The 27,827-nt window shown below is 38.0% G+C and overlaps 1 protein-coding gene across 1 annotated transcript; it reads right to left on the reverse strand.

The window, feature by feature from the left end:
* Positions 1-602: 602 nt before the first annotated feature.
* Positions 603-27,827, reverse strand: LOC117306907. The gene is made up of 9 exons (XM_033791476.1): positions 27,823-27,827; positions 20,056-20,058; positions 12,044-12,249; positions 10,922-11,042; positions 8,677-8,769; positions 6,374-6,494; positions 4,938-5,019; positions 3,629-3,871; positions 603-2,940 (listed from the first exon to the last, which is right to left on the reverse strand). Exons 4-9 carry the CDS (start codon positions 10,938-10,940, stop codon positions 2,242-2,244), a joined length of 1,257 nt encoding a protein of 418 aa, XP_033647367.1. The 5' UTR covers positions 10,941-11,042; positions 12,044-12,249; positions 20,056-20,058; positions 27,823-27,827; the 3' UTR covers positions 603-2,241.

A 27,827-nucleotide genomic window follows, 5' to 3' on the forward strand; every position in this document is an offset into this window, starting at 1 on the left:
GTTTTTATTACATTCAAACTTTAGTGGGGTACCAATCACATAAACAATTTTACGTTGCATTTTAGCTGGTAATCATGTGTCTACTAGCGAAATGTTTCGGGCAACAAACGTTTGTGATCATCTGGCCATATTTCGTCAGCAGCTTTAATTGCCAGAGATTACCAAGTGAAGAGCATTGGACAAGTTTAGTAGCTGCTATTCTGCATAGCTCACTACTCAGGCAATTGGATTTTGTAATGAATATTAAGTCAGCTAAAGTTAATCTTATTGTCATATAATCTCACCCGATTTGACACGAGCGCATAATATGCCATCGGCTAATGTTCCTTAAAATGTAACTTCCTCTTGGCGGAAACTGGACACCGTTGGTTCATGATGTGGTTACACTAGCGTTGAGGAAGCAATGATTCCAAATTAACGTATAACATCATTATTACATTCGAGCTATTGAGTTATCGGTAACATTTTCTTTTTGCCCCGCAAGCAACAGTTTAAATGAGAGAAAATTGAAACAAAATGTCTCGAGCGTTTAAAGGCACTGGACACTTTTGGTATTTACTCTAAACAATTGTTAGCTTAAAAAGGTACTTGGTAACGAGCAATGTCGAGCTGTTGGTAGTTGAAAACATTGTGACAAACGGCTCCATGTGATGTAACGTATAGTTTTTGAGGAAGAGGGGTTTCTCTTTCAATTATTAAAATACATCAGTCCTGAACCTTTTTAGGCATCTGAAAGCATACAAATTTGTGCAAATTGTGTGTGTTTTCTTCCATCTCTTGCAACTTCAATGACAAATTGAGTTTTTATTTTCAATGAGTTTTAATTTTTATGAATATTTAGGGATACACTACGTGATTGTACTGACAATTATTACCAACGGTGTCAAGTGCCTTTAACAATAATATAATCTTACTCGTTTGGAGCAATGGTTTTAAATTTCTTGGGTGGGGATTGCATTGACACCGTGAGCTTTAATTCCCTTATAGTATTACCACGAGTTCCAGTTGTGTTTATTATGTTATAGTTGGGTATGTTCACCCTGCTTCGACGTTCACTTTCTTTTATTCGAACACCAGAAACACTTATTAAAGAAACATTATCCGTGCTCATAATTGTCACAGGTTCTCAGACTTGAGAATTATTGCATAAAGGTAGGATTAGCTCTGCGAGTAATCATCTTCTTTTTTCTTCAAATGTTTACTCACATCTTGTTTATTTTTCATGTCTTTTACAGCCAGGGGGTTTAAGTATTAACACGACATGTCATCGATGGTAACTGCCTTTCAGATGAAACTATTTCTCAGGACGAGTGGGAACTTTCTACCAAGTAACGGGTAAGTTTTGGTTTTGTTATTCTAGATTCATTTATTCTCCATCCCCCGCACCCAACCCGATAAAACAAATCAACTATAATCTTAAGGATGTGTTAATTAACACCGTCATAACAGATTTTCCAGAACCACTATACAATCCAAGATGCTGTTGTTCCCAGCCCCTATGAATACGTTAATTCGTCTGAGAATTGCAATTGACTTTTTGTTTCTTATAATCAACAGCTTGTTGTGAACTAACTATTCTAACTGAACATTTTAAAATAACTTCGACCCATAATGTGCTACAGGAGATGAGACTCGTCTAAAAGGTCTACATTCACTAAGGCCATTAACGTGGTATTGGTTTTCGGGGAGTGGTGACATAACGCTTACGTTTGAAACAATGCATTTAATAATTAATTTGATAAAACAAATGTGTGTGCGTTAATTTTAAAGTGTAGATGATTGTGATTGTAAAGTTGTCGCATGGATGTGTCTCGTATGATCAAGCTACGATTGTGGAACAATTGTCTCCTTTAAAGTTGTGTTTTAGAAGTACTGATTTTCTTTTACATTTTAATATCACAGATTATAAATATTTATATCAATATTTTTCGCGAGAATATGAAATGCTGATAAATAAATATTATCACCCTTTTTGTCGAAACTAAACTCCTCTCAAGTCGTCAGTCATATTGAAGACGTGTATATAGGCGACTTGTGGACGAGGCTAACAACAATGTTCCAATGCGCATGCGTCAATACGTCATTTTTTGTCTATTAATTTTACACACAGAAAGGTCCTCTATTAATTTACGGATACCAAAAGTAAACTATTGAAAGATTGCTCCAATCCAGCCTTTGCATATTCATGAGTTGATACTAGATCATGGTGGACGTTGCATCAGTGGACGTTGGGGGCAGGCGTTAAACATCTGTGCATGGGACACCGTCGAAGTCCTCACATCGCCATTCTATACTGTTTTTCTTGGTCGGTGCATCTAGTCTGGGCTCCAACACCATCCGTATACTCCGAGTGAGCGGAGATTTCTCCGTGTACACTTTCTCATCGGAGTCGGGGTCTGTCTCCCGCCTCTCGTCCTCGTGATGAATCTCACACTTAATAACCACCTGGTGTTTTGTGTCGTCACCATCCCACGTGACGTCGTCGTCGAGCTCCTCGGCTTTCACCATCGGCACAAGTTTTGGTGCTAGCGCCCTCCAGCGAGAGCCGTGTTTTAGGATCGATCTTTTAGGCGCTTGTGGTTCGACATTGTTTAACCCGTTCACAGTTTTCATTTCTATGGCATCCGTTGGGGGAGCAGCCGCCACAGCGTGGTTTTGAGTCATCGGGTGTTGGAAATGGCGAGTGACGGCAGTTTTCCATCGTTTATGCAGGGTAGGCGACCTCTTGATAAGTATACTCTTAATGGGAGATCGGCGAGGCATTGGTGGCGATCTGGTCGGGGAGCGTGTCGGGCTAGTGTTCGGTGACTTCTTCAGGATGCCCGGAGGTGTGGCCTTCTTCTTGGTCGGAGACATGGGCGGGGATTTCTTAGAACATCCCACCGTCAGTTGCTGCTTCAGACAAGGCCGCCAGTTTTTAAACTCTTGGTCTTCGGAGTTCTGTTGGGAAATATAACAACCATAAAACTGTAATGTTTTCCTGTATTGACCTTGGTGTAGGCAACCTATCCAGCAGGTGGGTTGTACATGTTGGGTATAAGACACTTCACCATAATAACCCCCCTCCACCCAGATGTAAGAATAGAAAGGATTTGGGATCCTTTTGTTGTTTTATTTATCCCTTAATAGAGCTCATTAAGAGATGAACAAGGAGCTCAGGATTGTGAGTAGTTAACTGGAGATAATCAACAATGATGGTTACATATTTTGTTGTTGTATATTTTGCTGTGTATTGTTACTTCTCTCCACCCAGATTTACACACGGGAGGGGTTGAGTCTGTTTCTGTTTTATTTTGGGGTTTTTGCCAGCTCCAGAAGCTTGAGACCGAGACCGCCTCAACCTCAAACCCCCTCAACCCAAACCATAAATGCGCTCATTGTAACTTCTTGAACCCAAAACCGTTACCCTGAACCCCAAACATTACCCCCTAAACCCCAAACCTTATCCACTCAACCCCAAACCTTACCCCTTCAACCCCAAACCTTACCTTAGAAAGTAGGGGGTCCTACAAAGACGCCTAGCCAAAGAAAGTGATTATTGTACTAGTGATTGGTGATAATAAACGCTGTGATTGTAATTGTTATTATTTGTAATAGCTATGTCATACTAATGGGCCCAACCACATACCCTAGGGACCCCTAAATATCCGGTCTGAACTGCTAGGGTCTCTGAGGACGACGAGCCGGTCTCTGTCCGTAGTTCCGAGGACGAGGGTGACGTAGACTCCTCTCCGTCGGCTTCGTGATCTGGCGTGACCTCAGCTATCGTAGCCTCCTTCTCCTTTTTCTTTGGCTGGATCATAGTCTGGCTGGCGCCCTCATCGTCCTCACCCGACATGTTGAAGCGAATCATTGGCATGTCGTATACATCCTGCGGGATTATATAGGTTAGGTTTTACTTGATAAACGCACATCGTAATTCAAAACTGGGGACTTTTGGGATGCTAGTTGGTAGACTTAATTTTGTCTACCAGGTAAAATACATTGTTCTCGGTAATGTGCGCATGCTCAGAACTACGTAAACATTGGAAGTTTACCTGGTAAGTCTGCTGCCACCAAGCGTTCCAAAGTTTCCCATTATGGTCACATTAAAGTGACTACAGTGTGTAATTTTGAGACTAAAGATTCGCACCCAGTATTTTGAAGTCATAGTCCACCACTCACAACCATTTCTCTGTCCACACTGAGGCTGCCAACTGTAAACAATCCCATCATTCTCACAGTCTCTGCCATTCACTGTATGGATTTAGTACTCATGTTTTGAATTTTCTCTACACGGGGTGGATTTAGACCTGTTTTATTAACGTCAGCTTGGTTAAAAAGAAATAACTAATGTTTTCTTCGGACTTTAAGAAATCATGCTCGTTGATCTACTTCTCTTTATAGCTTTGAAGATACTGTTCCTAGCAGCTCCTTGAAATCTATAACTCCAGTGGTGATCTTAAGTTGGAATTACCGTTTCAATATCCCTCCTAAATTTGGCTGCTATTTTTCAGGTATTTTTGTTTGCAATGACTCTAGACCCGTGCCCTTAGGGTTGAAGCTGTTGCCTCATCTTGGTTAACAAGGCTGCCCACCCTCTGTCGGATTGGGCTCGTATTACTAGTACTGCTTATTTCCATAATGACAGGGTTCAATTTCATAAAGCTGTTAAGCAGAGAAATACTGATTGACGATGAGCAAATTACGAGTGGGGCACCAGTCACCAAAATGCACACTTACTGTAATTTTGGGTGGTAACCTGTTTTTACTAAGCAATACTGTAATGTGCATAGCAAGTTGTTGTATTTTTTTTTCATGCTTTATTAAATTGGTCCATTTTAACTTACTCCCTTATTCTCCTCTTAAATGCCTATTGTTATGCTTCAACACACTTGAAAACAGTGTTGTGAAAGGTATGGGGAGAAGGTGAATGTATTTAATTTAAGATGACTTACCATTAACGTTTTACGGACATGTGCTACTTCATGGGGATACGTTCTCGTCTGCGAAGCAAACTGCTTTTCGCTACCTCGTTTTCTATATGGAGGACAGTAATATGCAATACGATACACCAAGTTAGAATGGATGTCAGCAGAGTAATGAATAATACACCATGTGACCTATGACATCACGTGTCTATAAATAGCCTCAGAGCCTGGACTGCATGAGGCATGATTAATTTGTACACATCTTCTCAAGTGATGGAAACAATAAAACTACTATTTTATGTAGAAAGCAATGTCGGTTTTGTATCAACTTCTGATATAAGAAAAGGAACGCACATTTTAAAACTGATTCGGCTGATTTTGTTTACTCGTATAGGCCTATATAAATAAACGTGTAAATTTAGAGACAAAAGGTAAAATTTTCCAAATGACAAGTGTTGTTATCTTGCCTGCGAGGAAATGCCCTGGAGTGTACAAGGTCACTCTTTTCGTAAAAAGCGAAAGCTGTCATAGACTTAGTTCGTGCCTAGTTTTTGAGGGATCGACACTACCTAATATTTAATTAATGGCAACGTTCATCTTGCATTGTACGTGGATTTCACAAATTATTTACCTTTGAAACATCATCATAAGCCAACAAATTTTCGGTGAAAATAAAAATATGTGTAAATTATTTTGGCGAAATTATCAGGTGATGCAAGAATGTACACGTAAAGTAGATGTTTTTATGAGGCAAGGAGTGGGGGCTGCAGGCAAGAGCAATAGGCTCTGTTACCACATTAGGCCTACTCTCCATTGGAATGATATAAACACGTCCATCAATTACGACATCGACTACTGGTATCTCTTGCCAGTATTGACTTTTTGAGCATGATGTTCACGCCACAGCGGCACCATTGTATTTGCGTTGCGTTTTCGCGCGGCGATAAATTCAAGTCGAGAGGTTTCAGTTTTCACATCTTTACCGGAAAGAAACATTAGAGCATACATTTACACACTTTGTTTAAAGGTTTTTTAACAAATAGTTAATGGCCTGACGTTTCGACCCTAGCAGAGATTTTCTCGAGGGGGAAATGACAACACAACAAACTTGAACTGGAAACTAAAGCGTAACATAAGTAGTGAAATTAAAATACATGAAAAGTAAAGAGAGAGTCAAAATATCATCTTTGAAATTACAACCAGATGGGTTCTCCAGTAGTGTGGTTTTTGTCTTTTTTGTCCCTTTTGTAAAATAATTGTCATGGACTAAACCCTTTAATGAAGATTTTCTCATCAAAGGAAATTGTGAACGTCATATGGATCCAGTGGTCGATTTCACTAAGATTGCCCTAACTTAGGACTAGTTAAAAACGTATGGCTGGTCCTAAGTTCCTAAGTCAAGATAAAGACTAGTCTTAATTCTTTGTGAAACCCATCCCAGGCCTCTCATTGCGTATACTTACTTGCTTTGAACTCGTTTCTCGACAGCAAAACACGTTAGCCAAATACACAGTAGCAAGGCAACACTCATACAGACCGCTGTGACTAGCATCTCTAGCTGTTTATATTCCTCGTCTGTAATGACTATAAAGAAACAACATACACAAAACAATCAACAAGTTTTCATGAGTTCTTTTCAGAACTAAGAAGTCTCACGGAAACCCGATAAATCTACTCAGAGGTAGAATATAGAAAGACAGTTCTCTGAAAGGCAGTGGACACTATTGGTAATTACTCAACAGAATTATCAGCATAAAACCCTACTTGGTAATAAGTAATGGGGAGCGGTTGTTAGTATAAAACATTGTGAGAAACGGCTCCCTCTCAAGTGATGTAGTTTTCGAGAAAGAAGTAATTTTCCACGAATTTGATTTCGAGACCTCAAGTTTAGAATCTGAGGTCTTGAAATCAAGTATCTGAAAGCACACAACTTCGTGTGACAAGGGTGTTTTTTTCTTTCATCATTATCTCAAACTTCGATGACCAATTGAGCTCAAATTTTCACAGGTTTGTTATTTTATGCATATGTTGAGATACAACAAGTGAGAAGACTTGTTTGTGACAATTACCAATAGTGCCCACTGCCTTTAAGAACAAATTCTGCCTGGCAAGTAGATAAACACATGGTGTGTTACCGCACAGCAAATATATATTGATACCTCACTGGTTATGTAATGCCTCAAATCATACAAAAGATTTATGATTAAGAACAGATGTTTTTTAATGCCGGGCTTTTTCTTCAGAGAGAAAAAGAGAACTTGCTCGTAAACGATTTTGACACTTTGCTTCTTCGTGATCTTTCAGTGCCGTGAATTCTGTCACTTCGTTTGAAACATTTGCCTGAGTGCCACACGAGCCATTTCCTCGTGTTTTCTTCCCTTTAATGATATTTAGCAACGTGTTGTGAATTAACGGTGTCTTGAGAAGTAATGTAATGGTTTGCCTAATTATTTGACACTTTGTTCTTAAAGGAACACGTTGCCTTGGATCGGTCGAGTTGGTCTTTGAAAAGCGTTTGTAACCGTTTTTTATAAAATGCATATGAGAGATATCTTAAAAGTAGGATATAATGATCCACACCAGTATCACTCGAAATTGCGTGGGTTTTCTTTTACCTCGTCGACTATCACGGTCGGCCATTTATGGGAGTCAAATATTGTTGACTACCATAAATGGCCGACTTTGTTAGTTCAAAAAGTAAAAGGAAAACCACGCAATTTCGAAGCAAAATTTGTATGGATCAATGTATTCTACTTTCAAAATATCTTTCTAATCATAAGCATTTTATAACAAACGGTTACAAACGCTTTTCAAAGACCAACTCGAGCGATCCAAGGCAACGTGTTCCTTTAACATACAGACACTAATTTCCTCTATTTTTTCGTTCAAAAGTCTCCATAATAAATTAGGAAATACAATATCTATAGCATGAACTTCAATAAGAAACCATTAACTACTCATGACACCTAGGCATACACTCTGATAATTTTATTCAGTTAAAATTTGAGACAAAACAGCCAGAGTCAAGACTTGCCGATTGCCGATGGTCGTTTCCCAAGATATCGTTATAGATAACTGGAAACTGCACCTAACGCATTGTGTTGAGCACCAGTCTGTTAGTGATGTTATGTGCGCACTATTCACACATATTATCCTTGCATGTATAACTTAAGTATATCCCTTTAAACTATTGGATTTAAGACCCCTATCTGGGTTATTCTTATGGATAAAGATTGACCAGTCGAAGGGGATGGTGGCGAGCACTTTAGTCACTTCAGGGCGTTGTCACAGAAGGTAACTTTTGCTGGCAACTTGGAAGCAACCAAAAACCAAAGATTAAAGACAAAGATTAAATATACTTATTGTCATGATAAAAAAAAAGCATGAAATTGTCTTCCCTGTGTAAAGGAGACTATACAATACATACAAGAAATGCATAGCAAAAATATACATTCAACAAGAATAACATTACAATTTACAGATATATACAAATAGAAATATATAAATATGTGGGGAGCATGTAAAAAGTACAAAATTAGAGTGAACCAAATTATCTCGACCATCTACCGTTAAAAAGCTTAATTGCAGTGCATGACACATGATCACTTTGGTAGCATGTCATTTTTCGAACAATGTCTTATAACGATCCCCTAGAGTATAATGTGAACATTCAAATGTGAATGAATTATCTTCCTTTTGAATGCCTGTGAATGGTTGCCTGTTAATTGCTTCGTGTGACATGACCCTATTAGACTGCAATAATTACCTTCCGTTTTATTACCAGCAGTGCCGTTACTAGTGACCAGCCAGTTGGGTATACTGCCCTCTGTTGATAAATCACTTCTCGTAGAAACTGCGTCTGAAATGAGAATTGTCACGTCTTCACAAACAAACAAATTCCATAACAAATGATTATGAAATCCTCCACGTAGTTTGGAAGGCTATACTAATGAGCACCATTCTCTGGTGTGAGTTGACATGGAATGTGACTAACGAATGTCACTACGGCGTCCCCTATGGAACAATTACTGCACAACAATTCCAATTACCTTGCTATTTTGGAAGCGTAAAATACGGATTTATCATGTAAGCCAGACCCATTATCGTTTCAGATGGATGTTTCAATGTTCCCAAACAGAATAACATTATAAATTAAAATGTACATGAAGCTGGCTCTTGATTGGAAAAATTAGTGTGAAACAGGAGAGACTTTGCAAATATCAATGATGATTCCCATTGAGTGAGACATTAACAACGTGTTACACTATTACTTACAAAACGGGTCAATTGGCTATCGGCATATCTTGCATATCCAAATCATTAAAAACAAGACCTAAAGGCACTAGATACGTTAGGTATTGTCAAATACAATTATTCTCACTAGGTGTATGCCAACATGTGCATAAAATAATAAATCGATGAAAACTTATACTCAGGTGGTCATCAAAGTTACATGAGAATGGGAGAATAGGGAAAAACCCTTGTTGCACAATGTGTTGATATAAGACCAAATAATTGGGAAAGAGGACTCGGCTTTTGTACTGTTGTTGTTTACTCTGAAAGTATAGAAGACGAAGGAGAATATTACATGCTGACTCGTCTTCAACCAGAATTTAAAGTTGTTAAGCTAACAATTATTTTGAGTAATGACCAGCGGTGTCAAGTTAAACTTGCTTTGAGTTCACTATCGTGAGACACGTATAAAGGACTTGTGCACAAAATAAGTGGTAACTATAGATCATCCCCTGCAATCATTTAGGGAGAAAAAACTTGCGTTTTTAACATGGGCAGATGGCCGGTGCCTGTGATGCAGCCTGGAGCTGAAATCCTGGTTTGGAGAGACACATATTCCCTTGTGGATACCGTAAGCTCATATAACATCAGCAGTAATGTCATCCCTTCTCAAATGTTCTACTAAGTGATTGACGACGTGCATGAACTTCTGTTTTATTGCATCCTGTGGCGTGTAATGACTTAGCGGTTAAAGAGCACCAGAATCAGATCATGGGTTCGGGTCCCAGCTATGACACTTGTGTCCTTGAAGACACTGGACACTAATGGTATTGTCAAAGACCAGTGTTCCCACTTTGTGTATCTCAACGTGTGCATAACACAACAAACCTGTGAAAATTTGAGCTCAATCAGTCATCAAAGTTGCGAGATAATAATGAAAGAGAAAACACCCTTGTCACACTAAGTTGTGTGCTTGATTTGGAGACCTCAAATTCTAAATCTGAGGTCTCGAAATCAAATTCGTTGAAAATGAATTCTTTCTCGAAAACTACATCACTTCAGAAGGAGTTGTTTCTTACAATGGTGTATGCTATCAACCCTTCCCTATAACTCGTTCCGAAGTAAGGTTTTATGCTAATAACTATTTTGAGTAATAACCAATAGTGTCCACTGCCTTGAAGCAAAACACTTAACCATGATGATTCGTCCTTCGGGTGGGACGTAAAGCCGTTTGTGTTGTGTAACTCACGTAAAATATCAAAGTGAGCTTTCGTAAATAGAAGGGTTTCGCCCCGGTGTTCCTGGTTTGATTGGCTGCATAATGCGCCACAGCACCTTGTCGACCATTACATGTTTTATATTTATGTAGTCTCGGGTTGGAGGTTTGATACTTGTAGATCGGTTTATCAATTTGTACCATCGTATTTTTTTTTCCCTTTAACTGTTGTTATAGCCTCGATGCGGCTGTGAGGTCCATTCATTTTCATTTGTTTGCTTACAAATAAATGTCTTTTTTAAGCATCCACATATTTTTCGGATTTGTGTGTGTGCTATATTTTAGTTTATATTTAATCTATTTGGTCTCTCTTTTAGGGGTTTTCTCGCTTTAAGGTTTTATTCTCTTTGTTTTACAAACTGTTGTCGTTAAACAAAATTGTAAACACGTAAATTTCAGTCTATTCAACTACTGTCGTGGAAATTTAACTGAAAAAAACCCTAATTTAATTTAAAATTGTAATTGAATTGAAACTCGTTTTTTGATTATTGAAATAACTCACAGCCTCTTGTACCAGCCATCTTGACGACTGTGCATGAGGTAGATGCTGTATTATCACATGAAATCTCCAGATACAATAGATAGCCACTGAGCGACTGAAATGCGTCTAGACTGCCAGTCCACTGTAAAAGAAAACCATACCAACAGAAAAATATCACAGAAATGGTAAGAGGGGGTCACAGGTCGATACAGAGATAGTCCTAACTTAGGACTAGTCCTATGAATCTTAAAGAGTTAATAAATGATTAGACTGGTCCTTAAGTTAGTACGAGCAACAGTTACTCGTCATAACTCGTGATAAGTCGTATAAACTCTTCGTGAAATCCACCCTAGTGTGTACGTTTGGTAATGACTCTGAAAGGAGTAAGTAAGAAGTATAACAGATTTGAATAGTATAATGCATTGTGAGAAACATTTCACTTTGATTTACTGCGGTTACAGGAAAAAGATATCACTTGTTATCCCCGAAATTTGAATATAAGAAGCGTTACCGCGGTAAACCTTTTTAGTTTGCGTGTTCCTTTTAGTGATTGTTTTTTCCTGCTTGGACATAATTATTAGGCGACACCTCAAAAATGCGACCAAATTGAAATTTGCATGTTTTGGGTTATTTTTTACTTTATAGGCCTATATCTATACTTTGAAATATTGGTTTCAACTGTCCATCACCAAAGTCCCTTTCACAGGGACGACGTTCCCGGTGAAAAGGTAGTTTGACTTTGGCTCACCCTTGAGGTGCTTACCAATGCAATTCTGGGAGATACAACATTTCTCGGGAAACACCTATACCCCCATTTGGGTTTTGTAAACTGAGATAACTCCATATGGTTAACATGCAGAATGTTCTTTCCAGTTCATGTACATAACGACAACATACGCAGCAGCATGATTTTAAACTCTCAGGCATTTTACTTCGATCCCGGACTCATGCTGCCCTGGTTAAGGTTGAAATTAATTTGTATTGATGACCGCGTGTGTGATCTTAATCAATGTAGTTTACCTCCGCTCAAAGTAATCCATACCACAATTTATTACAGACCACACCGCCCCCCCCCCTCCACTTTCATCTCGGAAATGTGGCATTGAAATGAGAGAGAGAGAGCAAATAATCAATGGTACTAACCCAAACATTGCGACCAGCGCTGTCGGTTTCCTTAGCTACCGTCCAGATACCTCGGTCCTGCGTGATGTTCAGTTTCTGTAAGTTGGTCCACTCACCGCATTTAAACACGCTGGTCTTCCGGACTCTACAGTGTTCAGAGGCGGGGTGGTTCTTAGTTGCATCTACGAGGGTAATGCTTGTGGGTTTCGACGCCGAGAAACTACAAGCTAGTAGAGAAGAGAGAAATCAAACAAAAACCCAATTTTATTAAAAACTATTAAAAGTAACTAGTTTTTGAGAAAGAGTTAGTTTCTCACTGAAATATTAAAAGACTTCAGGCCTGAAGCCTTTTACTTGTCATCTGAAAACACACACATGTGTGCATCAAGGGTGTTTTTCTTTCAATATTCTCATTCAACTTCGATGACCAATTATAAATTGACTCCAAATTTTCACAGACTTGTTATCTAATGCATATTGGGATACATCAAGTGAGAATACTGTTCTTAAACAATATTACCAAAGATGTCCAGTGCCTTTACGAAGACAAGATCCTAATTTCAAGATGTCGTCATCCCGAGATATTTTATCTCGGGATGTCATCATCTTACGTCTATGACGTCATCATCCTGCAGTAATATCAGATTCTCAACAATCTGGATAGCACTTCCAGGGCTCCGTACCAAACCATATTAACTACATGCGTCATATACGATTTCAATTCGATTCCATTTGTCCCACTTCTCGTGGCTTCCTCAAATCACATACCGGCCCTGATATTTATAATCGCTCCATCCCACTAATTGCAGCTGACTTCGTAGTTTAGCGAAATGAAAATATTATTAGATTATATTTAGATCATGTCTAGGCGGGTGCTGAATTAAATGTATTTCTGATTTGCTTTACAACGAGGTAAACTGTAAAAACGCCGAGGGCAATGTTTGCACATCTCACTGATAAGGCATCCTGGCCATGAAAGGCGTCTTTATGTTAAAGATGTGATCACAATAAGGGAACGTCACAGGGGGGTTCCGGGGCCCAATTTTCATAAGCAAGCATAAGTAGGGAACCAGCCACAGATGATACATGTGACACTTGACATTGTCTATCGGCTGGTAACATTGTTCTTGTTAGCAAAATTCTTTTGTGCTTACTTAGTTACTTTTTGTGCTAAAGCTTGAAATTATTGGGATTCATGTTCATGTTTTGCTTATTTTGCTTAACGCGAAAAACCTATAGCAGGGCATCAGTTACAACAATGGAAACTGCATGTCATTTCAGCAGATAGCCTGTTTCTGTTGAACAGCTTTAACTGATTTGATTTTTATTGTTTCAGTGCAATCTCCTTTTTATATTTTATAATTATATTTTTATCGGTGGCAGGGTCTAGTTTTACACTTATTTTGATGGCAGTTTGTATACTCTTGCTTTAACCTTGACAGCCCATGTACAACTAAATAATAAACTGTGCCCAGCTAGTTTGGTTAATGCGTATCACTTTATGAAATCTGACCCACATCTTGGTCTACAATGTTCACTGACACTTGTTGCACTTCCAACACAGGGCAATGCGTCCATATAAGGCATTAATATTTGCGAGCTCTTACGGCCTCTGCTGACGGCACCCATTAATTGAAAGCTTACACTTTACACATGCAATTTATTGGCGGTCATTAATGGGTTGATGTCTTCCTGCTCTGCGATCGCCAGAAGCGAGACATAATGTTGTCATTTCACGAACTCATGTTTTAGATGTTTTGAGCACATCATCACGACCGTCCTCACCGTTGAATCGGCCTCTTTTCTACTTTCCCGGCCCCCCCCCTTCCCTGAACAATGTTGCCCACAAAGGATTCTCTCTCCACGATTGATGACATTTTTCGTCTCGAGTTTAGAGCTAAAAGCTTTTTTGAAGACAAAAGTGAGTCTTGAGTACAGTGTACAGACAAGATCTGACAGTACAAGCCATTCAATCTGGGAAAAATCTTTAATAGGGACCGTTCCGGGGAGATTGTGAAGGAGGGGGGGGGGGGGGTAGAAACCGGGATAAAAACCACTCTGTCAACCTCTGATGATAATCACGTTTGATGAATTAAGACGCCATCTTTACAGCTAAGTGAATCGTATCAGGATAAAGGAAATAGAGTCTGGGGCCAGACATCTTAATTTGTTCGTAAAAATGTCGTCCTGAAAATGTCAATTTTCTTTTGGGTGGTTGGCCGGGGTAACGTTTTGAATCTGGAAGGTCCATTGACCCTAAAGATTTATGCAGAGATTTGTGTCGAGTGAAATTAAGCGCAGCTAATCTGCTTCCCGCTCTCATGTATGTACTAAATTGTATTGTGTTTGGTGTAATGTCTCGTGGGTGCACCCTATAGCATACAGTGCAAAATATGCAAAATGCTAAATATTATAAAATAGTGTTTGGAAGTCTCACAGCTTTCAACAGTAAAGGAGAAACATTATCAATTTACTCATGAATTTGTAACCTCTGCTCAATTTAATATTGGAATTTATACCCTCTCCTGGACGCGAATTTTGTTTCTTCCCCAAACGACATTGCAATAATATTATTTGTTTTCCCTTTTCGTTAAAATTTGCTGTTTCCGTCAAAATTACGTCATAATGAAATTGGCCTGCTCGTTTACCAAATCATTGCAATGTCGTTTGGGAAACAAAATTAGCCTCCGGGACAAAGGTTCATAGATTCCCAATGTTTTAAACCCACCAATTTGAATTCAATACTTTGTTTGAAATAGTTCTTATTCATGCACCTTGGCTGTCATTTATTTGTTTCTTTACTTCAATATCAGTGTTTGGACGAATATCCCATAACCGTGTGTGTGGGCTGCATGCATGCCCTGTGATGCTGCCTGTCAAACGTGTGTTTGTCTTTGCGTGTGATGCTCGCTCACTGTAGGGGACTTACGGCATTGTCCTTGTGGGGTCTTCTTACACAATGGCAAAATAGCCCCTTCAAATGAGTTCTTTAGAAAAAAGGAATAATAGAACAACAAAAGTAGGACCCCACTAACAGGATCCATTAAGTTGTGTAGCTGTGCATCGCTATTATCCAGCGTCGAGTGTTATTTGAACCACCCTCAAAACCAAGGCTTTGCCACACACAGGTGACGAAAGTCATGAAGGTTTTTGTTTTTTGTTTTTTGTTCGAAACCGTGCACACAAAAAACACCAGTTGCAACCTGCAACAAGCCTGCTGTCACGGTGAAAGTTTTGATAAGGTCTTCTTTTATGTACCCAAATAAATTAACAATAACGTTTATGACCAACCAAATCAATAGAATCAATACATATACATTACAACCGATGAACATCGAATCGTCCATAAACCACATGACTTAGAAATCACGCCTGTCAATGCTCTATTGTATATTTTACAAGGTACAACTTGGTATAAGGGCATAAACCACCCTCCCAATTAAAGACGCCATAAGTCGCTCATTGAGTGTGAAATGTCATCATTTAAGAATAAAGCTTCCACATGTGCCTCATCTGCTTTGGGCCTCATTAGTATTTCCCACTGGCGTGTTTCGCTGGTCCCAGGTGTGCCTTTTCCTCTCTGCCGACAAACGTGACTCACATCAGGTGACTAACCTCACAATGGTATCCCTGCCCTCCTCCTACCCCCCCCTCCAACCCTTTACTACCGGACTGGCAAATAGTTCGGACAGCACGAAATTTACATTTGGAACCTTATTGAGTTATACAACGTGTTTTCCAACATCCACGATAGGATCGACTGAATGGTTTTCCTTAAAAATATCTGGGTTAATTGGCATTCACAGTTGTGTAGTGTGTTTCACATTAATGTGAAGTGATGCTGGCACATGTGCTCATTTTGAACCCGTTAACACATTGTTAAATATGTTTACCGTTAATTCACACACTAGCACTCGCTTTGTACTTGCCGCCTCGTCGTCCAAATTTAAATGTCTTTGTCGATACTTAAAGTCAATCAATTCAAACCACGCCAGTTGAAATCGATTCAATTCGATACATAACCAATACACGTCCTTAACCTAAATGGTTTGGTAACATTTTGAAATTGTTTCTATAAGCTATAGAAACAATATTTATAGTACTATAATTATTCTAGTATAATATATGGTAACTTTCTTGAGATAAAGTATATAATGGATACCATACACAGGCACATGTTTTAGTTTTCAAATCTGTATCACTATCCGTATTCTAATTCAGATTTGAGATAAGAACAAAGCATTTTTTTTTCTTCAAATAATCCACAATTTGTAAAGATAATACTTATACAAATAAGTGCGTATTTCCAAACTGACTCTTTCCCAAGTTGTATTAATTGTCCATGTCATTGCAGCGGGTAGGTGGATGTTTTCATGTGTCCTATAGGGCCTGTCTATTTCTCATCCCACATTCATCCCCGTGTAATTACCACAGGGTGAAACTATACGGAATCCCATAATGAACACTTATGCTACATAAATCTTCAGAACTGTTGACCAGTGATAAATAATTACTTGTTTCTCCCCATTTCAAACTCAGTGATAAGGAGAGAGTGTTAATGGGTGGCGGAGATAATGTTCAGATTTCCATTTATAAGTTGTCGGCTTTTTTGTGCAGTTTTAATTGCTTCGCAAAAATGCATCGTGTGGAGCGAATCGATTGCGATGAACCAAAATTATCAGTGACGAAATTAATCGATCCAAGTGAAATCAATCTATCGTACAGAAGGAGGTCGATCCAACCAAAAGTCGGTGCTCTTTATCGAAGCTTCAGGCAAACTATCTTAAAATTCTCTCGTTTATGCTCACGTCTATGTTCCGATTTGGGAATTAATACAACCTTTGCTGTCGAAATCCCTCCATGCAGTGAAATCAATTTGTGATCAGACTTCCTGCACATATGTACCTTTTTTTCCTTTCGTTTTCTAGTATTTCCTTTTTATCAAGATTGCACTTATCAAGATTGCACTTGGAGTTGTAATCCCGCGACGACGAAAAGAAAACTTACCATGCAAGGTCACGCAATGTAATCATAAAACGTCACTCTAAACCCTTGGCATACATTGAACTATAGTGGTTTTATTGCGTGTTTGTTATGAAAGTACAGGGCGTTTTGATCAAATTTGTATGCGGCACCGTAATTCGAGTCTTCTAGAAGTAGAGTATAGGGAAAAAATGACGTTGGGTTGACATGAATTATGCATGGCCATAATTCTCTATGCTTTCCATTCACCAGTTCCTCATCAAAAATACAGCAGGACACGCATTTTGAAACCAATAACTGGCACCCTTTTAAGATGTTAAACAGAATGTTACAGTGTCAGCCACTGGGGCATTATTCGTGGTCATGACGGGCGCATTGTAAGGCATTCACGCAACCTTTCTACAGCAGGACATACATAACGAAATCAATTAATGGCACCATTTTAAGTTATGATGCAGAATTTGAACTAGAGTTTTCTCCCTCGTTTGGTAAAACTTACGACAGTATTCGGACTTGCACGGAATCACGGATTCGACTAAAGTCTTTGTTATTAGGGTTTTCAGACGCCTATGCAGGCAAACGAACCGGAGTGAAACCCGGCTCCGATCCCTGATCCGAAGGCACTTTTCTGGCCTTAGAATATGGCGCGAAGAATCGAGACATCATAAAAGCTAACAGTCAAACTTACACGGCCCTTTTTTCACAGGGTCAGAAACAAAAAATTGAAAGCAATACTTGATGAGCAAGGAACATTTGTCACCATGGCCCAATATTGCATAGAGCTGATTACGCCTTAAAACAAAAACAAAATTCTTACCATCATTATAAGGTTACCAGCCGAAATACGATTTTACATTTGCAAAATTTGACTGGTATTCGCTTAGGTGTGCTTACCTGAAAAATTGCAAGCAATATTTTCTTTGTTAAGCTGCTCTATGAAATTGTGCCCCTACAGATATACATAATGTGTTGCTCAACCGCGTTTTTAATTTATGCACTCCATTCTCAACAGTGTATCTTGAACAGTGATACATTCAATAGGTATATATAATGTTTTAATATTTAAAGGCAGTTGACACTATTGGTAATTACTCAAAATAATTTTTAGCATAAAACCTTTCTTGGTGACGAGTAATGGGGAGAGGTTGAAACAATGTGAGAAACGGCTCCCTCTGAAGTGCCATAGTTTTCGAGAAAGAAGTAACTTTCCATGAATTTGACTTCGAGACCTCAAGTGTAGAATTTGAGGTCACGAAATCAACCATCTAAACGCAAACAACTTCGTGTGACATGGGTGTTTTTTTTCTTTCATTATTATCTCGCAAGTTCGAAGACCGATTGAGCTCAAATTTTCACAGGTTTGTTATGTTATGCTGATGTTGAGATACACCAACTTTGAAGGCTAGTTTTTGACAATTACCAATAGTGTCCACTGCCTTTAATAAATGACACATCACTTATATTCGAGAGATTAGGCTTGCATCATTGGTTGGTAATCCCAATCCATGATAAACCTAGCATGCAACCAACATCTGGAGAACTCATCAATGTAGGTGCACTGCAAAAACTGGGGTGTTAAAATTGACACCATGGAAGTTGCCACAAAAGCAATCTTTTTTTATACATACCGGGAAAAAAAATTCGAAAATATACCATGTTATATGGTACATGAAGTTTGTTTTTATTGTATTGTATATGAGGATAACTATATAACTTTTATCTCATTTTGTGAATATCACTCTTCGTTGTCAATAATGATGTTGGATGTGATTAACAATCAGTAATAAGCAATAAATTATAACACAAAAATTATGCGGTAAAAACATTCAAGTAGAACAAAAATCTGACAACATGAATTAATATGATTCACAATCAATATGTATTAATAAGCAATCAACATTTATTGTAAGAACACTTTGGCATTCAGTATGAAATATAATTATTGACAACGTCAATAACTGCTTAATGGACGAATAAAATAAGGACTTGACAAGAGATCAAAATTAATTGTTAAAAAAATTGTATTTAGGGAAGGCGAAATATCAAAAATGCATGCATCCATAATTACTTCAACTTGCAGAATGTCTTTCATCTTTTTAAAGCTTGTCATAATCTGAAGTCAGCCGCCATTTTGGTATTTTCGGGGTCAAGGCTGGTGCTTTGTGAGGCATTGTTTTTTAATCACGTGACTTTCCTGGCGGAGCTCTCGTAAACATGCGATCGCTGTATGCTGGTGGTGATGCGTGGATAATGGTTTTATAACTAGAAATTTTATCCTTGAACTATTTATGTTTATTATTATTATTTGATCTAAATGCATGGTCGAGAAAATTTCCGTATTGGTGTATAAACACAATCATTAATACAAGATTAAATGCAGACGAGTTTTGTTTGATGTTTAGCTCAAAAACAAACAAACAAACAACAATAAATTTGCGGGTCTGTTTACCAATCAGATATTTAAGTCTGGCCCAATATTTCGTGACGCCATTTGCTCATTGCTCTAAGCCTGCTTGATTTTTTGCACAGTTTGATCTAAGCCAGTCACAAACAGTGTACAACTACATCCCAGCTGGCTACCTGTTATTTGCCTAGCAACTTACTACTGTATACTGAGCAAGTTTCGGCGCTTATAGTTTGATGGAATCGGGCCAAAGTGACAACGCGTGGTCGACCGTTATTATGCGGGTTTTTTAAACAGATCTTTTCTTCACGCTGCCGCATCCACCTTCACCGCACGTATGTACAACAGATTAACCCTAACCATGAATTACTGATTATTATAGATCCATTCAATTAAACTAGGTCATCCCATTACCTCCTCAGGTCACTCAGAAGAAAAAGTACACGACCATCAAAAGAGTAGAGTGGTTTGAAGGGGAAGAGGATCACATATACATGATGTCGCACAAGGTGTAAATTGCAGCGTTGGAAATGATAGCGATATAAATGAGGCATTTGATGGTCAGACAGTCAGTGCTGGATGACATTAGCAAATAATGCCAGACAGGTTGAACAATGCGTGGTTGTAGCCAATTTAGCCGAACCACCTGCTTTTGTGGGTTTCAAAGGCACTGGACACTTTTTTTGTAAATACTCAAAATAATGGTTAGCATAAAAACTTACTTGGTAACGAGCAATGGGGAGCTGTTAATAGTATAAAACATTTTGAGAAACGGCTCTCTCCGAAGTAAGAAGTAACGTAGTTTTTTTCTAAAAAGCTAATTGCTCACTCAAATAATAAAATACTTCAGGCCTGAGGCCTCTTGGTAGGCATCTCAAAGCACCTTCGATGATCAATGTTCACAGGTTTGTTATTTTATTTATATAATGAGATGCAAGTGAGAATACTGGTCTGTGACACTTTTACCAAACGTGTCCAGTGCCTTTAAACCACCTTAATAAACTCCCAGTGCATAGAGTCGAAGAGTCGGCGATAGCGTCTGTTCTTGGTGAGAGAGTTTGAATAATTTCTGATGTTCCTCGCAGGCGCACCTGAGCAATGTTCAGCTGTATCTACACGACAACTTGACTATGTAAGGCATGCTATTCTTCCTAGTGAAGTATGATTTCCTATGTTTCTGCCCTTGGAAAATTTCCAGAAAATGTTTGATTAATAAATAGCCTATCTTCTACCAAGGTCAGCCCTTGTACTCAATACAGTGTTCCTACATTTTCCTAAGCATCAAAAATCATGCTTGCCTCGTACATACATTAGTACAACTAAAATATAGCATTACTTTTTTAACCTTAATATAAAATCGGTCGTATCAAAAGTACACTCGATGACGATAAAATTACTACAAAATACAATACAATGCTTAGGTCTTCCCGATGCAGACCATGCAACACATTACAGAACCACAATAAAGTCTGGACTTCATGCAGGCACATTTTGTACACAACTCAATGGAAAAACATAACGACGTTCATTCCCATGAGATTATTGAGTACAATTTTGTTATTCAATTGCTGATTTGAAAATTTGTCACATTTAACTAACTTCACAAATAGCATCATGAATGTAGGAAACGAGGAAAATGTTAAGTTTAAAAACGTAGCTTGCCTGCCGGGAAATGCCCCGAGATGGTATACCTGAGTGTAGGCCTGTATACAATACGCCTAATAGACTGAAAATAATAAAACAAGTAATATTTATACCGCCCTTAATACTTACGTTTCCAAGCGCTCTATATCGTGACTATACGTCATTTTGGTTGTTGTTGATGAGCACATCACAACATGAAAAATCAGACTAATACGAATGAGTTTAATGTCATAAAACCATCAATCGATCAAATAAAACGCACACCCACCGTCTGTCGTGCTTCCGAACGATTTATTTGATCTCTCTCGTAGTACTATATCTGTTCTCTCTTTATAAAACGTCGATGCGAGTTCTAAAACCCGAAAGGCAGCAGGGATTTAAAGACTCTACTGGACATTATAGTTGTCAAAGACCAGTATTCTCTCTTCGTTGTAATCCCAACATAATATGAATAAAATAACGAACCTGCGAAATTTGTGGCTCAATTGGTCATCAAAATTAATTTTACCTTGTGTATTTTCAGTTTCATTAAAAGGATTCAGCTGAAATTTTTGCTACAATGTTTACAAAGTCATTCAAAGCTAACCATTTTTGTGAGTAATTACCAATAGTGTCCAATGCCTTTAAGGGGTTCTTTGAGCTGAGCTAAAATACGCACGATGATACTATTTTAGAGAGTCACAGCGTCCACCATTTTACACTGCGGTTCTCTGTTACCTGATACGTGTGTATGTTCCCCATGAATTGTTCAAGCGAGTATCAATAATAAAAAGCAAGAATGAATTGTTAATATTTATTCGAGTTGGGCGATCAAGCGAGCGAGCCTTTTAAGGGCATTTATAATGAACACCGCACTTCAAATTAAAACTGGTGAGCATGACAAGTTGCTTAGCTATAATGCACAAACCAGCTAGAATGATGTGCACTAGTTTGCACTGTTATGACTGGCGCACATCTTTTATATTCTTGGCAAAGAAATTTACTGCTTGGCATTTCTGTAAATTTGGCCCTCGGTGATAGGTAAACTATTAAGCGTAAATTAAAATGAGACTTTCCTAAATTGCCCATCGCGCGTACGCATTATTATACCACTGTTTATTTTGTACGGGGTTGATGTTGGCATGACGCATACGCGTTTATGCGTCTGCTTACAGTGCTCAACTCTTGTGCATTTCTAAACCAATACAGGGACGATCTAGAAATACAAACCTGGGGAAATTTGGGCTTAATTCGTTGTGTGAGTTAGGAGAAAATATTGTAAAAACATGCACAACTTTCAGCATGTGAACCTTTTGTTCGAGTTACTTAGGTAACAACCGGTTTCTTTTTTAAATATGACTTCATTTCAGAGAACTGGGAAATAAATTGCACATTTCTGGTATGATATTCATAACAAAAAAAATCTTCAAGACAAAAATTAACAGGAGAAAGTACTGTAAAATCATGAACAAATTTCAGCATGTAAACCCATTGTCCTTCATTCGGGTTGTAACAACCAAACACTTGTGCATGGGTTTTTTTCTTCTAGATTTTCAGATACATTTTTCTCGAATATGACTTCATTGCAGAGGGAAATGTTTTACAGTTCTATGAACCTCATAACAAGTGAGCTTTTAGACTAAGTTTAAACAATGATGTTGTTTATCCTGTAGAATACCTTTAAATATGAGAAAACTGTACAGTTTAATTGAAGAAGGTTAAGAAACGAAGGCTGACAAGGAAAACAAACTAAATACTTTTTTGTCGTCAACCTGTTTCAGCATTACATGTATATAGTTTCCAGCTCGCATACGTAAACGCGGGTTTAGAAAACGCCGCACCTTTTTTCTTCCTCTTTGTTTTAACTTCAGACTTTTGCAGATCACTTTTTTTTCACATACGAAATAAGGTGCGTGTTTGACATAACTTGTGATCGTTTCGTGAATTAACCTCCACTCAAAGGGAAAGAAACCGTCTGGAAGCTTTCATTGAATCTTCACTCCACCAAGAACGTTCTTTAGACTATTTTGTGCCAGATTTGGGGTATATGGTCAATAATAGTTGATTCTGCACAGGTGCGCACAGTGTCCGCTTTCAAGATAAATTTATTTAAATGGCCGTTAACACTCAACCCATCTTCAAATTGGAAAACTTTCCTCACGTTCTTGTGTCTTGCAGATTTACGTATCGATGAGTAGTCGTGAAGATCTTGCCACAAAAAGTAGGCTCTCAATTTTCAGCTTTATAGAAAAACGGCAAAGAGTTTCTTTGTGAGTTAGCAAGATGCAACCGGGTAGAGGTAACACTATTCTTTATATCCAGCGCTCTGAAACGTCGGTTCGTGCTGTTGCATTAAAAAGTGTGGCGCCTAATCCAACAGCGGTTAATGCTGCATGATCGGCAAGCCTATATAGACTAGGCCCTGTAATTGACTTTCTTCGCTCCCATAGGTGAGCTCTGCAGTAAACAACGTTCAGTCTTTCGGTATTTTCGGTTTAAAATTGCTGCAAATGGGTCACAGTGTTTATGAAAGAAGAGCAAAAGTTATCTGTGTGCGTCGAAGGAGAAACCCACGCAGTCAATGACAGAGTGATTGAACCGTGCTTACATGGAAAGAAGAAGAAGAACACCTCCAGGAATAGATATGTTTACCTCAAAGTGTCTTTTGGAAAACAAATGTTGAATTCAATACGGCCAATGCACTGAAAGCACTTAGCAACTTTTGTAACTCATAGAGTCAGCACAGGCCTCACTCGTTTCGAACATCTGGACACGTTTAAGTTCGAGGTTTTTTTTTCCTTCTCATGGACACACTTTTAGTTGGGAAGGTATTGTAATCTGCTCTGCCGGCCAAGCTCTTAGTGGATGATACACATTGTCACAGAGTGAAATACATTGTCCCATATACATTGTCACATGATACACATTGTCACAATGTTTCACGAAAACTTTCACGAAAACTTTCAGTGGTTTTTGTTGGGTAATTAGAACAATTTCCAAACGGTTGACATGTCGAAAATTGTAAAGAAATCTGGAGTTTAGTGGTCTTATAATGTTTGGTTTGTATTCGATTCAAGATGCTGAGAGACTTTAAATATTGTTTGAGTAATTTAGAATATTTGGAATTTATCATTGGTTCCCTATGGGAGTTTGTTTGGTGTAGTGTACCCATTTAGTAATTGATGACAGTGTCCCCTTATTTGGCGGGTTAGAACAGGTTACCTGTGGGATTATTCTAGAGTAAGAGGTCGGCGAAAAAAAAAATGCATGGATGTCTTAAACGCGAATCGGGGCTCGAGGCGGTTCAACTTTAAGTGATTCATTTTATTTCGCCGTTGAAAATTGGGTTGAATCGTAAAAACTCAAAATGGGAAAACATGTCTTGAGGCAACAGCCGCTGGTGGGGAGTATCTTCTCCCAGCTGTAGTCACAGCCTGTCGCTAACAGAAATTGGATTTATAAAATACTGAGTTGGGATGCTGACAGGGCAAAGCACATAACAGGGACTTAAAGGCACTGGACAGTGACACCTTTGGTAATTGTCAAAAACCAGTATTCTCACTTGCCGAATCCCAACATGTGAATAATATATAACAACTCTGTGAAAATTTGGATTCTCAATTTGTCAACGAAGTTGAAGAGAATAATGAAAGAAGGAAAAAAACCTTGTTGCATAAATGTATGTGCTGTCAGTTGCCAAAAAGGGGCTTCTGGCTTGAAACCTTTTAATATTTGAGTGAGAAATAACCTCTTTATCTGAAACTCGTTTACTTTAGAGGGAGCCGTTTATGGCAATGTTGTTTTAACAGCTCAACATTAAGTTTTTATGCTACAGCAATTATTTTGAATAATTACTAATAGCGTCCAGTGCCTATAATGGCGAAACGATACAATCTGAAACCTCGATATTATCATCAAAATCGTATACCGTTATAGCCATATTTTGGTCTGAACTACTGTCAAAGTCGAGGTGATGCAAACTGTTTTTCAATTTTGTTTTTCCCCATTAAAAATATGATGGAAAAAATATTTATTAGGGCAAAGTATCAAACTCTAGAGCAGTTTGCCAATATTTATGATGGAAGATCTTGAGGCAAGAACACATAATGCATAGAACGCTCTGCAGCTTTGAATCTAAAAGAGTAATTACCAGTTCTGTATAACTCCATCCCTTTAGCGTTCTACGCCCATAGTTAAATATTTTACACATAGCATCAGTGAAATGCCTGTACGCATTTAAAGGATATTCATGTATCCTTGGTGATAAATGCGTACAATACAATACACTAGATGGTGGAGTGTACGTACTGTCATGAAGAAGAAGAAGAAAGGGTCGCTATTTTAGTTTCACAAGTTCCTGTGTAACTCCATTGTCAATATTATTGTCATGTATTTTATTTTAATTTTGAATGGGGGTTTGTTTCGTTATTAACATTGTCAAAATGATTGTTTACAAATCTATCAGTTTTTTATTTGACTTGTGTACGTATATTATTTAATTATAGATGGATATAAACGTTTATTCAATGTTGCAAATAGTGTATAATACAGAGTAATATGACAAACCAAAAAACAGACAGACATTAAAAATACAGGACAAAACTAACAGGACAAAACTGACTGAATTCTAAGGACTATACCGATATAGCACGTTTCTCATCAGATAACCTCATACTCTTTACACGGTAAACAAATTCAGTTGAAAACGAAATTAGAATAATACATTGAAACACATACACATGTTATTTGTGGCAATACATGCCAGCCGGCACTTCATTCTCTCCAAACTCAAAACAGTGGTTATCTCATCATTACTGAAGAACAGTTCTTTGTCAAGGCCATTTTAATTTCCCCAGTGAGGGATCATAAAGTTGTATCAATCTATATATTAATAGCGTAAACACATAATTAAGGTATATAAACAGTTGTCAACTTAGATAATAAAACATCACTTCATATTGAAGTAAAACCGTCATGTTGTTTCATTTGTCTAACACTTGTATTGCCATCTCAGTATTTATGGGAAAGGCCATCGGCGTTGTTTGCTATTGGCTGTAACTATCAATAATATTTTGAGTTTGAGGCTCGTCGTGCGCATCTTAACCAGTGGATTTATTGGCAATTTAGCTTTAATCTTGTTCTAATCAACTTGTTTTTAAGGGTAAAATGTCAATTGTGCTGATCAAAATACAATAACAATTGACAGCTGATAGCAAAATAAACACAATTAATATTGTCCAGTAAGACAGGCTTAGGAGTAATATTGGCTCAGTCATGTGTGAAATGGTCACCAGAACTTAAATTGGAGTTTGGGTTCCAGACTAGGGAAAGTGCGCCCTCATCAGCCAAGGTGAACGCATTATTCTGTTTTCTTATTACTGATTCACGATTATTATTTCTGGACATTAACCAGCAGTAATTTGACCTTCTATAGTTTCCTCCACATGGAAGGTTTAACGGTATTTTCCCAACGATAAAGATAGCACCATGTTCAACGACAAAATTGTGTTTGTGCGTATGTGTGTTTTGTGTAGTTTTTTTTTTTCAATTAAGTTCGTGTCAGACAGCACCATTCGCAGTTTTCCGAAGTCATGTGCCAGAGATGTTGGAATGGAAAATAGTTTGTCCTGAAAATCTGTTGGTAACGCACAGGAATATTGTTTCACTTGCTTGTGTATTCTTGTTTGTCTCGGAAGAGGCTGTATGTATTTAGTCTTCAATGTTTTAAATTTTTCAGAAATGTAAAATATTTTAACTACCAAACTGGAAATGATTTATTTGAGCAAGGTAAAATGTTGATCATTACAATATGCATCTGAATTACTATTTACTAAATAACATGACCAACTACGTCAACCGATGCTCACAAACAACAGCATCAGCAGCAGCAACAACAACAACAACAACAACAACAAAAACAACAACAACAACAACAACAACAAAAACAACAACAGCAACAACAACAACAACAATTTTCTATTAAAAACAAACTGCGATACTCCTAATAGAAAATGCGCTCTCTACTTTAAAAAACGGATTATATTAGTGTATGTGAGCAAAAGACAGTCTCACCAATTACACCACATTAAGGTAAAGATTGTTCGGTTCAGAGGACATCAGATTATGTCTTATTTCAAGCAATAAACCTTAAATGCCAAGGTCCATGTGCGTGTTTACACGACTCTCATTAGATGTCCCTGAACTACAGAATTGCCTACTGCCGTTTACCATGAATAATGGAGGTAATTTACGGCAAACTACACTCAATTAATACGCATAGATCAACCTGCGATGATGTTTTCTATTTATGGCGCTTGCAAGGTCCCTCTTTCATATGCTTTTTTCTTCTCATTGAATACTGAGTCATTAAACAAAATGCGAATACATCAATGCTTACAATTAGACAAATTTAATACGAGAACAATTCATTATAGATTTTATCAAATCGACGAGTTGGTATGGGTGTTTCTGTTGGAATATCTATAACCGCATATTAAAAAAAAAAACATTTCATGATTTCGCAAAGTATACCTTTGTTTTTCGGAAACGTTCGGTTGTTTTAATCTAATACAAAAAACGTGTAAAATAAAACTAGCCTATTTGAAACATCGCCGAAAAACCAGGGCGAATAATTGTCCAAGCAGGAAGAATAATAATCCCTAACGCAATGAACAATCTGAGAAGCGTTATTGGCAGTAACGCTTCTTACATTCAAATTCGGGGCATAAAAACTGATATATTTTTACAACAGTACACCACATTACTTCGAAGTGATATACTTTTTTAACACCAAAT

The sequence above is a fragment of the Asterias rubens genome, chromosome 2 (genome assembly GCF_902459465.1).
Source record: "Asterias rubens chromosome 2, eAstRub1.3, whole genome shotgun sequence".
Lineage (NCBI taxonomy): Eukaryota > Metazoa > Echinodermata > Asteroidea > Forcipulatida > Asteriidae > Asterias > Asterias rubens.